Source organism: Anomaloglossus baeobatrachus, chromosome 1 (genome assembly GCF_048569485.1).
Source record: "Anomaloglossus baeobatrachus isolate aAnoBae1 chromosome 1, aAnoBae1.hap1, whole genome shotgun sequence".
Lineage (NCBI taxonomy): Eukaryota > Metazoa > Chordata > Amphibia > Anura > Aromobatidae > Anomaloglossus > Anomaloglossus baeobatrachus.
In genome coordinates, this window is record NC_134353.1 from 718343832 (window position 1) to 718358474 (window position 14643).

At 49.2% G+C, this 14643-nt stretch overlaps 1 protein-coding gene across 4 annotated transcripts in view; it reads right to left on the reverse strand.

Annotated features, from left to right (window-relative positions):
- Positions 1-14643, reverse strand: part of LOC142250032 (E1A-binding protein p400-like) — a 407327-nt gene that overhangs the window by 21639 nt on the left and 371045 nt on the right. For 3 of the 4 annotated variants that reach the window (XM_075322102.1, XM_075322107.1, XM_075322095.1), the window contains exon 50: positions 12080-12244. In XM_075322102.1, the coding sequence (XP_075178217.1) occupies positions 12080-12244 (165 nt within the window). The remainder of the gene's footprint in view (positions 1-12079; positions 12245-14643) is intronic. The other variant, XM_075322113.1, reaches the window with a different exon arrangement.

The following is a 14643-nucleotide window of genomic DNA, read 5'->3' on the forward strand; positions in this document are numbered from 1 at the left end:
TAAGGGAGCTGAGGGCCAACCCCTTTTGCAACCTGACTGCAAAAAAAATAAATCAAGAATTCTGGGGATCGCCAGAGGCATAGGTTGGACATTAGATTCCCTGCACTGGGAAAGGAAAGTTTTCCACGTATGGTGGTAAATACGGGATGAAGGCCGGCTTTCGGGCACTGTACATGGTGGAGATGACAGCGGGAGAGAATCTCGCTCTTGTTAAAGTCCCAGGTCTCAATAGCCAGGCCGTCAGCTTCAGGGCTCTGGAGTTCTGATGGGAAATGGGCCCTTGGGTCAGCAGGTCTGGGATGCTTACGAGGCGCCATGAGCAATTGTACTAATTCAGCATACCAGGCGCACCTGGGCGAGTCAGGTGCTATTAGTATTACCGGGACTCCTTCTGCCTTGATCTTCTTGATTACTTGCGGCAGCAGGGGCAGAGGCGAAAAACATGTAAGGTAGACGGAAGCGACTTTAGGAGACTAGAGCATCCGCGCCAGTGGACTGTGGATCACGTGACCTGGCTAAGAACGCGGGTACCTTTGCGTTCAACCTTGAGGCCATTAGATCCACGTCTGGTGTACCCCAGCGAGTGCAGATGTGTGGGAACACTTCTGGGTGGAGAAACCACTCTCCGGCGGCCAGGGCTTGGCGACTTAGAAGGTCCGCCGCCCAGTTCTCTACTCCCGGTATGTGTAATGCTGAAAACACAGACCCCCGTCGAGTCGGCCCAGGTGAGGATCCTGAGGACCTCGAGATAAGCTGTCTTGCTGCTGGTACCTCCCTGCCGATTGACATAGGCCACAGCTGTTGCATTGTCCAATTGGACCCGAATCAAACGACCTGCTAGCAGAAGGGGGGAATGACCTGAGTGCGAGAAGATTGCGCTGATTTTCAGGATGATTTCTGGGAAGGGAAGACTCCTGGAGCGTCCAACGTCCTGAAGCAGTGTGGAGCTAGTACGCTGCTCCCCAGACTAAGAGGCTGGCGTCCGTGGTCAGGAGTAGCCAGTCCACTTGGGGGAGAAAAACTCCTTCTCGATATGGAAGAGGACTGAAGCCACCAGCAAAGCGCATACCTGACTGAAGGTGTCAGGTGAAAAGTTCGTCAAAGGAAAAGGGGCTCTTGTCCCAGGCAGCTAGAAGCGCAAGCTGCAGTGGGCGGTAGTGTGGCTAAGCGAGCAGCACTGCCTCTATAGCGGCCGCTATCCTACCTAGCACTCTCATACTGAATCGTATGGAGCAAGAGGAGTACGTAGAGGGCAGTGTACCGCTTGTTGTAGAGCGGTCGCCTTGTCTTGAGGGAGAAATATCAAGCCCCAAAGGGTGTCCAGGGACATGCCCAGGGAGGTGACGGATTGACGGGACCGGGGATGATTTGACTGGAGTCAGAAGCCACCCTAAGCGGGATAGGATGCCCACAGAGATCTGCACGCTGGTTGAGCCCTTGATGAGGAAGTCATCCAAGCAAGGCAGAACAGCCACTCTCCTGGCATGAAGGGCACTCATGGCGGCCGCCATGACCTTTGTTAAGACCCTTGGTGTTGTGGCAGAGCCGAGGGTAGGGCCACAAATGAAAAAAAGAAAAAAAAAAAAAAAAGTCCTGAACCGCGAAGCGGAGGAACATTTGGTGAGCTGGAGCGATGGGTATGTGCAGGTACGCGTCCCTGATAGCTAGGGAGGCAAGGAATTCTCCATAAAGGTAATAATGGACCCTAGGAATTCCATTCTGAATCTCCTTACGTGCACATGTTTGCTCAGGTGTTAGAGGTCCAGGATGGGTCGAACTGACCCGTCCTTTTTTGGGGGACCACGAGAGGTTGGAATAGAAGGCCTTGAACCTCTCGCCGTCCGGAACAGGTACCATCGCCCACGCCATTTGGAGGGAGTGGATTGCTGAGGAGAAGGCCTTGCGATGTTTTGGAGCCTTTGGGGGGAGGGGGGGGGGGGGTTGAGAGAAAAGACTGACCTGGGGATCGGGTCCGGAATTCAATGTGGTAACCGGAAGACACAAGGTATCGCACCCATTTGTGGTCTGAGGCGGCGGCCTAGATGGAGGAGGACGAGACTCCTCGGTCTTTGTCTAGACTGCCAGGACGAGGTGGACTCGGGGAGGGTAGAGAAGGTCGGGCCCTGCTTGTCTAGTAAAAAAACATCATGGGCTAGAGTTGGGGGAGGGAGGTACTCTTTTCCTCCCGTGGTGTCAGAAAAAAAAAAAAAAAGAGAATTTTGTTTACTTACCGTAAATTCTTTTTTTCTTATAGTTCCGTATTGGGAGACCCAGACCATGGGTGTTTAGCTTCTGCCTCCGGAGGACACACAAAGTACTACACTTAAAAGTGTAGCTCCTCCCTCTGAGCTTATACACCCCCTGACTAGCAGACTTAGCCAGTTTAGTGCAAAAGCTGAAGGAGAATGGCCACCCACAAGTAAAAACAGAGCAAGAACCGGAACAACCGGAGACTCTGTCAACAACAACAGCCGGTGAAAAACACGCGAAACAAGAAATTGCCAACAGGCAACAGGGAGGGAGCTGGGTCTCCCAATACGGAACTATAAGAAAAAGAATTTACGGTAAGTAAACAAAATTCTCTTTTTCTTTATCGTTCCTATGGGAGACCCAGACCATGGGACGTCTCAAAGCAGTCCATGGGTGGGAAATAAACAGAAAAACTAAGAAGTAGGCAGAACCTAACTTCACAAATGGGCGACAGCCGCCTGAAGGATGCGTCTGCCCAAGCTCGCATCTGCCGAAGCATGAGCATGCACTTGGTAGTGCTTTGAAAAGGTATGCAGGCTAGTCCAAGTGGCAGCCTGACAGACCTGCTGAGCCGTAGCCTGGTGCCTGAAAGCCCAAGAGGCACCGACAGCTCTGGTCGAGTGTGCCTTGATCCCCGGCGGGGGAGGCACCTGAGAACACTGGTAGGCGTCCGAAATGGTCGACCTAATCCAACGGGCTAAGGTCGGCTTAGAAGCAGAGAGGCCCTTGCGCCGACCTGTGGTTAGCACAAAAAGAGAGGTGCACCGCCTAAGAGCAGCGGTGCGAGACAGATAGATCCGGAGAGCACGCAGCAGATCCAGAGTATGCAGCGCTTTTTCAAAGCGATGAACAGGAGCCGGACAAAAGGAAGGTAGGGTAATGTCCTGGTTAAGGTGGAAAGGAGAGACCACCTTAGGAAGAAAGTCCGGAGTCGGACGGAGAACCACCTTGTCTTGATGAAAAACCAAAAAAAGGTGACTCCGAAGAGAGCGCAACCAAATCGGAGACTCTCCTGAGGGAAGTTATGGCCACTAGAAAGACCACTTTCTGTGAAAGACGAAACAAAGAAACCTCCCTAAGAGGCTCAAAGGGGGTTTCTGCAAAACCGTGAGAACCAAATTGAGGTCCCAGGGATCCAAGGGTAAGGCGGAATGATGTGAGACGCGCCCTGCATGAAGGTGCGGACCTGAGCCAGCCGGGCGAGACGCCGCTGGAACAGCACTGACAGAGCTGAGACTTGTCCCTTGAGAGAGTTGAGGGACAGCCCCAGCTGCAGACCGGACTGTAGAAAGGACAGAAGGGTCGGCAAGGAGAATGGCCAAGGAGGATGGCCGGAAGAGCGACACCAGGACAGGAAAATTTTCCAAGACCTGTGATAGATCTTGGCGGAGGAAGACTTACAGGCACGAGTCATAGTGGAGATGACTTCAGGAGGAATACCAGAAGCCGTCAAGATCCAGGACTCAAGAGCCACGCCGTCAATTTGAGAGCCGCAGAATTCAGGCGGAAAAACGGACCTTGTGAGAGAAGGTCTGGACGGTCCGGAAGATGCCACGGCACCTCTACGGACAGATGGAGCAGGTCTGGGTACCAAGCTCGCCTGGGCCAGTCCGGAGCAATGAGGATGACTCGACGGCCCTCCATTCTGATCTTGCGCAGGACTCTGGGCAAGAGAGCTAGAGGGGGAAGCACGTAGGACAGACGAAACTGGGACCAGTCTTGAACCAGAGCGTCCGCGGCAAATGCCTGGGGATCGTGGGAGCGAGCCACGTAAACAGGAATTTTGTTGTTGTGACGGGATGCCATTAGGTCCACGTCCGGAGTGCCCCATTTGCGGCAGATTGACTGAAAAACTGCCGGGTGCAGGGACCACTCGCCACTGTCCACGGTTTGACGGCTGAGATAATCTGCCTCCCAGTTTTCCACGCCCGGGATGTGGACTGCGGATATGGTGGACTTGGAGTCCTCCGCCCATTGAAGGATGCGTTGTACCTCCAACATTGCCAGGCGGCTGCGTGTCCCGCCTTGGTGATTGATGTAGGCAACCGCTGTCGCGTTGTCTGACTGGACTCGGATGTGCCTGCCCGCCAGCAGATGGTGAAAAGCTAGGAGAGCCAGAAGCACGGCTCTGGTTTCCAGCACATTGATCGAAAGGGCTGACTCGGACGGAGTCCAAGTGCCCTGCGCTCGGTGGTGGAGACATACCGCTCCCCAGCCGGATAGACTGGCATCTGTGGTGAGGATCACCCAGGACGGGGCCAGAAAGGAGCGCCCCTGGGACAGAGAGAGGGGCCGAAGCCACCAGTGAAGAGAGCTCCTGGTCTGTGGCGACAGAGCCACTAACCTGTGCAAGGAGGAAGGCCGCTTGTCCCAACAGCGGAGAATGTCCAGCTGCAGGGGACGCAGATGGAACTGGGCAAAGGGAACAGCCTCCATTGACACCACCATTTGACCCAGCACCTGCATCAGGCGCCTGAGGGAATAACGGCGGGGCCTCAGCAGAGAGCGCACCGCCAGTTGGAGGGACTGCTGTTTGACTAAGGGCAACTTCCCAAGTGCCGGCAAAGTCTCGAACTGCATCCCTAGGTACGTGAGACTCTGGGTCGGAGTCAAAGTGGATTTGGGAAGATTGACAGGCCACCCGAATTGGGCTAGAGTGGCGAGAGTGAGCGAGACACTCCGCTGACAGTCCACGCTGGATGAAGCCTTGACTAGAAGGTCGTCCAGCTAAGGGATCACTGCCAACCCCTGTAGGTGCAGGACCGCAATCACTGCTGCCATGACCTTGGTGAATACCCGAGGAGCTGTGGCCAACCCGAAGGGGAGAGCCACGAATTGGAAATGTTCCTCTCCGATTGCAAAACTTAGCCAACGCTGGTGTGAAACTGCAATTGGCACATGCAGATAGGCATCTCTGATGTCGATGGATGCCAGGAAATCCCCTTGGGTCATTGAGGCAATGACTGATCGCAGAGACTCCATGCGAAAATGCCGCACCTGAACATGCTTGTTGAGAAGCTTGAGATCCAGGATGGGCCGGAAGGAACCGTCCTTTTTGGGGACTAGGAAGAGATTTGAGTAGAAACCTCTGAACCGTTCCCGGGCGGGAACCGGTACAATTACTCCGTTGGCCTGCAAGGATGCCACGGCCTGAGAGAAGGCGGCGGCCTTGGAGCACGGGGGAGTTGAGAGAAAAAATCTGTTTGGCGAGCTGGAAGAGAATTCTATCCTGTAGCCGTGGGAGATGATATCCCTCACCCACTGATTGGAGACGTGTTGAAACCACGCGTCGCCAAAGTGGGAGAGCCTGCCACCGACTAAGGACGTTGCTGGCGCGGACAGATAGTCACGAGGAGGCTGCCTTGGCGGCAGCACCTCCTGCGGTCTTTTGTGGACGCGCTTTTGGGCGCCAGTTGGATTTCTGGTCCTTGGCTAAGTTAGTGGACGAGGCCGAGAGCTTAGAGGACGACCAGTTGGAGGAACGAAAGGAACGAAACCTCGACTGATTCCTGCCCTGGACAGGTTTCCTGGTTTTGGTTTGTGGCATGTAAGTACTCTTCCCGCCAGTAGCTTCCTTAATAATTTCATCCAGCTGTTCACCGAACAGCCGGGACCCAGCAAAAGGGAGTCCAGCAAGGTACTTCTTTGAAGAAGCATATGCCTTCCACTCTCGAAGCCACAAGATCCTGCGGATAGCGAGGGAATTAGCCGAAGCCACCGCAGTGCGGTGAGAAGCCTCCAGCATGGCAGACATGGCATAGGATGAAAAAGCTGAAGCTTGGGAAGTTAAGGTAACCATTTCGGGCATAGATTCCCTGGCGAGGGAATGCATGCCCTCTAGAGAAGCAGAGATGGCTTTGAGAGCCCACACTGCTGCAAGTGTCGGGGAGAACAAGGCCCACGCCGCTTCATATACGGATTTGGCCAGAAGGTCAATCTGGCGGTCAGTGGAATCCTTAAGAGAGGTGCCATCAGCCACCGATACAACGGTCCGGGCTGAGAGTCTAGACACCGGGGGGTCTACCTTTGGGGAATGAGCCCACTCCTTGACCACCTCAGGTGGAAAGGGAAAGCGGTCATCAGAACCACGCTTTGGGAAGCGTTTGTCAGGACAGGCCCTGGGCTTGGTCACAGCGGCCTGAAAACTGGAGTGGTTAAAGAACACACTCTTTGCCCTCTTAGGCGAGGTAAACTGGTGCTTTTCTGCCAGAGAGGGTTGCTCCTCTGATACTGGCGGATTGAGATCCAGTACACAATTAATGGACGCAATCAAATCACTAACATCTGAGTCACTTTCGGACAGATCAATGGGGCACATGGAGTTAACCTCCGAGCCCCCCGTAAAGGCATCCTCCTGGTCCTGCGAGTCAGCTCCTGAATCAGAGCCGCGGGACGAGGAAGGAGAGGGAACCCTGCGTCTCTTCTTAGAAGGACGGGGTCTGGGACCAGATGATGAATCCTCAGTGAGCTCCGGTCCTGAGAGACCCCTAGCAGCAGAGGCACCCTGTGAAAGGGGCTGATGCATGTTCAGCAAAGTCCTGGACAGAAGTCCCATGGAGTGAAAGATAGACAAGGCACTCCCAAAATGCTTTGCATGAAAATTTATTTATGTGCTTTAGAACGTTTTCGGTCCTATTTGGACCTTCATCAGTAGCACTGTACAGAAAAAATTAAACATAATATTTTTACAATCAGAAAAATAAAATTGATATCCAAAACAAAGAGAAAACATACAGACAATATTTACAAAATTTCATATATATATATCTGGTATGCATGATTCACAATATTTCAAATTCATATTGGAAAGATTTTATATTTATTTTTATATCTTTCCAATATGAATTTGAAATATTGTGAATCATGCATACCAGATATATATATATGAAATTTTGTAAATATTGTCTGTATGTTTTCTCTTTGTTTTGGATATCAATTTTATTTTTCTGATTGTAAAAATATTATGTTTAATTTTTTCTGTACAGTGCTACTGATGAAGGTCCAAATAGGACCGAAAACGTTCTAAAGCACATAAATTTTAATGCAAAGCATTTTGGGAGTGCCTTGTCTATCTTTCAATTTATGGCTTTGGAACCTAAAGTGCACCCCAATATCTTGTTGTCACACGGACAGGAGGTGCCATCCCCTTTTTTCGTCGAGAAGTCCCATGGAGTCAGCAAATGACTGGGAGATAGACCTAGAGAAGGACTCTACCCAGACCGGGGGTTCAGCCACAGGAGCAGGCTGAGAGACCACTGGGGGTGAGACTCCAGGCTGAGGCACCGCCAGGTTAGAGCAGGCATCACAATGTGGGAATATGCTCGGTTCAGACAGCAGGAGCTTACATGCAGTGCATACTAAATACAGCTTTGGAGCCTTGCTCCTCGTGTGAGACATGCTGCTGGAGTGGGGGCTGTGCCAGAGAATGAACCCCAGAGAGTATAATCAGAGGTCCACAACCGGAGACCGGTTGTGGCTTACCAGACCGCTGGAGCGGTGTTGTGTGCCCTCCAGATCCCGAAGCCCGGACCCCCAAGCACAGCACCTCAGCAGAGATGCTGCAGACCAGCGCTGAAATGACTGATCGCAGTAGAGAACGCTGAGAAAATGGCCGCCGGAGCGAAGAGAGGGGGCGGGACTTGCTTGCGGAGCGGGATCTGGAGGGCCATAGAGACCTACAGGGGAGGGGACACACACTGCAGTGGGGAGTGTCCCTCCCCTGTGTAGAACGGCCACCGGGCGGAGCCGAGCCTGTCCCTGTGTATGAGTGACATGCGAGGGCAGTGAAACCGAAACTAGGCCTCCGGCGAAGCCGGGGCCTAAATTTGAGCGGCGCGGCCGGCACGCAGGCACCATCGGCGCGGTTCTCAGGCGACAGCCAGAGAACCCGCCGGAAATGTCATAAAACACAATCAGCACACTCTCCCACAACAATAAAGTACAGGGACCCCCAATATATAAACGTCTCAGGTACTTAGCTTGCTGAGACGCAGGGTTCCAAGTCCCTGGGGATGAGTGCTCCGGTCCAGCAGGGTCCTGAAGGGCTGCGGATGGAGACCGGTCTCCTGCCAAGCATGGAGACCGTGCTGGCTCACACTTCAAGCCAGAGCCCAGGAGGGATGGTGAAGGAGCGCGGCATGTAAGGCTCCAGCCTAGGAATCAACCTTAACAACACCGCCGACACAGTGGGGTGAGAAGGGACATGCCGGGAGTCCAGACATGGACCCGCTTTTCTTCAAACTCTTTCCAAAAATCAAATAAATCAGATGAGAATGCATGTGTGGATATATGCCACCTGAACACAAAGCGATAAACTGGCTAAGTCTGCTCGTCAGGGGGTGTATAAGCTCAGAGGGAGGAGCTACACTTTTAAGTGTAGTACTTTGTGTGTCCTCCGGAGGCAGAAGCTAAACACCCATGATCTGGGTCTCCCATAGGAACGATAAAGAAAAGAAAAAAAAAAAAGAGCCTGTCCAGATGATCGGCAAACCATCGGTCTGGAAAGGAGTACTGTGAGAGGCCTCTTAGAGACAGAGTCCGCTCTCCATTATCGGAACCAGAGGGCCTTAAGGATGGCTATGGTATTTGAGGCAGCAATAACTGCGCAGGTAGCAGCGTCGAGGGAGGCCTGCATGAGGTACTCTGCCGCCGCAGCAATGTGAACTGTTACATCTGTGAGGGTCTGAGGGAAACTGGTAGTCCTGGTGCCTGTGCGACCCACACGGAAGGGGAGAGGGACCCGCAGCCTCAAGGCGGAGCGATCGAGCTGCTCCACTTGTCTGTCTGTAAAAGACAGGAGGGTCCTTCAGGCAGGCGGGAAGCCGGGTGAGGGTCCACTAAGGCCGGATCGACCCAGCCCTTAGAGACAGCTAAGCCAAAGGGGTAAAGGGACTCCATGAGTTTACAGATACCGAAGCGGCGTCAAAAAACTTTTTTTTTTTTTTTGAGGTTTCTTCACCCTTTTAAAGGAGACCGCAGGGTCAGTAGTAGTGGATGGGAGATCTTCCACATGCAGAGTTTGGTTGATTGCTGCAATAAGAGTCCATCGCAGCTTGATCGCTCGGGGAGGTTGAAACCAAGGAATCATCCCGGTACAAACATCATTCCCCTTCCTCCGGCTCCTCAGAGACATGTGGGAGAACCCCATCTGTGTACCCCAGAGGGAGAACCATGGGGGTCATGCCCTTTTTCTGATCTGCAACCGGTGAAGCAGAGAGCTGATTCTTATCAGAAGGACCCTCTATAGAGGCGTCATCAGGCTGCGTTTTGTCCAGGGGCCCCGAGGGGTGTGAGGACGATGTTGCTTAGCCAGCACAAGGTTCTGGGAACTGCGTCCATTCTGGGGGACTGGGAGCCGTAGGCTCTGGGCTGGCAGCGGTTGCTGCGGTGGTGGCGGGGGGGGAAGGGGGGGGCTACAGGGGCACCGGACTTACAGAAGGAAGAGGTGCTATCAACCCCTAGTAGCTCAGCATGGCAGGATACATTAAAAGTCTTGTAGTTGTTGCTGTAGTTGTGCAGGTCATAAAACATGTGACTGCAGCCTCTGGCTGATGAGCCACAAACTCAGGAAGCCAGCTCTGAGAGACGCCCACAGGCTCTGATCACAACAAGAGGGAGCAATGCTCTGCAGGGCTCCTGTGTGAGGAGAGGTACGCGCGCTTTGAGGGGGCGTGGCTACTGAGTGTCTGAAGGGGCGGGGCTTAGCTCTGACAAGAAGGCATGAGAAAATATAATAAACAAAAAAATGGTGGGAAGGGACTCCCCCCTCCAGCCCTGCACAACAATGGTGGACAGAAAAAACTCTATAAGTGTACAGCAGCTGCGGGTGCACTGAGTCCTGGGGGCTCTCCGCGTTCCCGCCTGTTGATGGTTTTGGGAAATCGGTCCCCGACGGAAACCGTCGCCCTCTAAAAAACAAAAAATTCTTTCTGCAGTAGTCTGCAGGGATGTGCCTCCTATAGACACTAAGCTAAAACTGAAGTAGCCTGGCTGGGCCAGGGGGTGTATACTGCAGGGGAGGAGCTAACATCTTTGTATCTACTTAGTATCCTCCTATGGATAAGTAGCACAACACCCATGGTCCATGGTCCTGTGTCCCTCAATGAGGCGTCAGAGAAAACAAGTTTTTTATATGTGCTGGACTTACTACTTTTTTCTATTTGGATCCTTGGAGGTGATTGTCCATGCACTGGATACAGGTGAGCTGGTCTTTTTGTTTTTACTAATGACAAACATTGCCGCTTACTGTAGTTTAGTTACAGGGGGCTCAAAAGGAGAGGCAGATGGAGACACTTTGGACGTGACATCTGTTCCTGAGGTGTCCATCTTTTTAGATGGTGGTCGTTCACATTTGTACACTAAGAAGACAACTAAAATAACGTGACACCTGGACAAAGTGACTCCATTTTCCTTAATATACTGAGTGGTTCCGTCAAAGGAAAGCACGGGATAAATGTGAATGTAGAATAAACAGACGGCAGTACAAGAATAATAATTCTTATTGTTAGTTTTGTGCAGTTCACCATGCGGTAAATGTGATAAGTCTAAAATCAAAAAGTATAGGAATTGTTTATGAACTAAAACAATAAATAATAAATAACCCTTAAAATCATCAATTTATTTAATCTTGCTTAAAAACATCCAAAATATACACAATAAATATATATGCAATAGACTAAAGTGCACAGATAAAGAAGGGAGGAGGGTTATAGATCACACACTACAGGTTAACCTCCCTCCTGTCCACTTCCTCACGCAGAGGTTGGCACCCTAATAATGAACAATATGGCGCCCCCACTCTCCGATGGCTATCCCTAAACTGCCCTACCTCGCCTTAGCAACAGATATGAAACGTGCTCACATCTGACAAGGTGCAAAAAACGTACTCAAAATAATAATAATTCCAGTGGATAGCCAGTGAGGTTTTTGTCAATAATGAGGTCGTATCAATGCCCCAGTTCAGCCTCACACCAATCAGCAGTGAGGTTGGGAACAGCTGGATCTTTGTGCAGGAATGGGAGCATGGTTACACATGTACATACCTTAATATATACCTCCTTCCTATACACTAATGTATTATGGTGCCCCCACTCCACAAAGACTGTCCCTAGTTTGCCCTAATGCACCCTAGCAGCAAATAAATATTTAAAGTGCCTGTGCTTAAAGTGCACCTTTCATATCTGTTGCTAGGGCGAGGTAGGGCAGTTTAGAGATAGCCATCGGAGAGTGGGGGCGCCATATCGTTCATTATTAGAGTGCCGATCGCGTGAGGCATCGGAGAGTGGGGGTGCTATAGAGTTCATTATTAGGATGCCAACTTCTGCGTTAGGTAGTGGACAGGAGGGAGGTTAACCTGTAGGGTGTGATCTATAATCCTCCTCCCTTCTTTATCTGTGCACTTTAGACTATTGTATTTATATTTATTCTGCGTATTTTGTATGCTTTTAAGCAAGATTAAATAAATTGATCATTTTAAGGATTATTATATGTTTTGGTTAAATGTGATAAGTCTGTTATATTATTTGGTTCAGTACGATTATAGCGATACCAAATTTACTTTAAGGGAAAAAAACGCCCAGGGAAGCAGCAGGAATAAAGGAAAAAAACTGGCTGCTATTGACATAGTGACAGATCCTCTTTAAAAATATAACACGTGCTGTCATGTAGAAATTACACCACTGAGCAAGTCAGCAGGGTTTTTAGTCGCATCTCAGTCACCATGTGACTGCTGTATGAAGCTAGATTTTATAAAATTAGACATATCACCCATCATGGCTTCAAGCAATGGCTGCCTGATTACTCCATCACACAGTGATCCTGTGGTTTTTACCTGAATTTGAGCTTGAACTTGCTGGGTTCCAGGTGCCTTCTGTGCCTGAGTTAAGGATGTGGTCAGGAACTGAGTTTTTATGCCTGGCTGGTTGGTGTAGGTGACTTTTTGCTGCTGTGATGCACTGGACACTTGAGGTGTTGTTATCTGAAGGGAAAGGTAAGGCTGAGCATTAAAAGCCCAGGGAAAAAGCAGACAGGAAGAGATCAACGTAACTGCCATTAATGGATACAAAATACAGCATTATATACATTAGTGTTAGCGTGTAACATTCTGCTTGGTAGTATGTAAGAGCATAGTTTGTATATTCTAAAAAAAAAAAAAAAAAATCATTAAATAACCATTGTGCTACTGTGGACAGTTCAGGTAACCTTTATAAATGGAGCACAGTGATAATGTTAGAAACAGGTTTTATAGAAAGAAATATAAATAATAATAAGTTTATGTAATATTTGATGGGGAAGCTACAAAATTAGTTTACTAAACATTAAAAAGGTATTGACAATTTCCAACAGTGCCAGGTGATGCAGGTAAGGAATAGGTGCTACGACCACTATTTCAATAGAACCTGTTAGGGCTTGTACACACTGCATTTTTTGCAGTGTTTTTCAAAAGTAAGAAAACATTGCCCTTTATGATATCAGCAAAGTGAATGAGATTTCTGAAATCAACATGCTGCTTATTTTTCTCTTCCGGAATTGAAACAAAGCGTCAAATCTGCAGCATGTGAATTGTTTTAGCAGGGTTTTTTATTTACATAGATGAATGGGGGGGAAAAAAAGGAAAGTAAAAATGTCTGTATGTTATGCAGCATTTTTTTTTGCCAACTCACTGGTTTTTGCTGCAGAAATATCTGCAACAAATACGCCATGTGTACACATACTCTTTAAGGTCATTCTGTCTATTAAGTGCTTTAACTTTTAGGCTATGTGCGCACGTTGCGTACTGTCCCTGCAGAAATTTCTGCAGCGATCTGAAGAGCACACGTGCGCTTCAAATCGCTGCAGAAAATGTCTGTAGAGAAAAAAAAAAAAAGCCGATTCCATGCGCTCTGCCTGCAGCTCCTGCCATAGACAGAGCAGGAGCTGCCGGCAAAGCGCAGGAAAGAAGTGACATGTCACTTCTTAGAACGCAGCGCTTCGGCAGCAGCCGAAGCGCTGCGCTCTAAGACGCCACGTGCGCACGGCCCCTGCACAATCTCCATAGACTGTGCAGGGGACGCAGGACGCATGCAGTTACGCTGCGCTACAAAGCGCAGCGTAACTGCATGTATTTACGCAACGTGCGCACATAGCCTAAATGGGGCTGCTATATTCCCCTGAACTAGGAAATATCTTTGCAGACATCATAAATTCTGCAGCAAAACAGCAAATTCAACTTTAAACGGCAAACATTGACTTGTTTATTGTGGATTTTCAATATAAAATGTATAAAAAAAAAAAAAATCTTTAATCCAGCAAACATGTTGTAATCCGAGGAAGAATGGAAAAGCACAGGACACAAATTCAGCACGTGTCAGAGCAGCGGTTACAAGCAATAAAGCATAGAGGCTGCATGCGACATAAGCTTTTTTGCGTGACTGCAGTAATAGCTGGTAACTATGGCAACAGAATGTTAAATAAAAAGCAAATTGCAAAGTTAATAATTCTGATTAAATGTTTAAAATTGCAAGCTCATTAATGTAAATCCCAGAGAATTCATGTATGTGTACTTTTTAAGTCAAAGATAAACAATAGAAGTGAATACAAAAGTATAAAGTAAGCATGTAAAACTTTTCTTCTCTTTTGTATCTACACCTGTGTGTGAGAAAAAAAATCCGTCTGCAACATAGCTTAATGTACAAATCCAGCCTTATTCTATGTTCACAAGTGGTGTTTTTGCTGCGTAGTTTCCACAAATTGGCAGTTTTACAGTACCAACATAAAAAAAAATCTGAAAAATCATGCGCACATTGGATTTTATTATGAGGCCTTCTGTGTTTTTACCTAAATGCCACATGTCAATTCTTACAGTGGTTTTGCAGCTCTTAAACCCATTAAAGTAAATGGGTGAAAATATATGCAAAGAAGGGAATTTTGTTTACTTACCGTAAATTCCTTTTCTTCTAGCTCCAATTGGGAGACCCAGACAATTGGGTGTATAGCTATTGCCTCTGGAGGCCACACAAAGTATTACACTTAAAAGTGTAAGGCCCCTCCCCTTCTGGCTATACACCCCCAGTGGGATCACTGGCTCACCAGTTTTAGTGCCAAAGCAAGAAGGAGGAAAGCCAATAACTGGTTTAAAGACCAATTCAATCCGAGGAAACATCGGAGAACTGAACCATACCACATGAACAACATGTGTACCCGAAAAAACAGAAAAACCCCGAGAAAACAGGGCGGGTGCTGGGTCTCCCAATTGGAGCTAGAAGAAAAGGAATTTACGGTAAGTAAACAAAATTCCCTTCTTCTTTGTCGCTCCATTGGGAGACCCAGACAATTGGGATGTCCAAAAGCAATCCCTGGGTGGGTAAAAGAATACCTCATGATAGGGCCGTCAAACGGCCCTCTCCTACAGGTGGC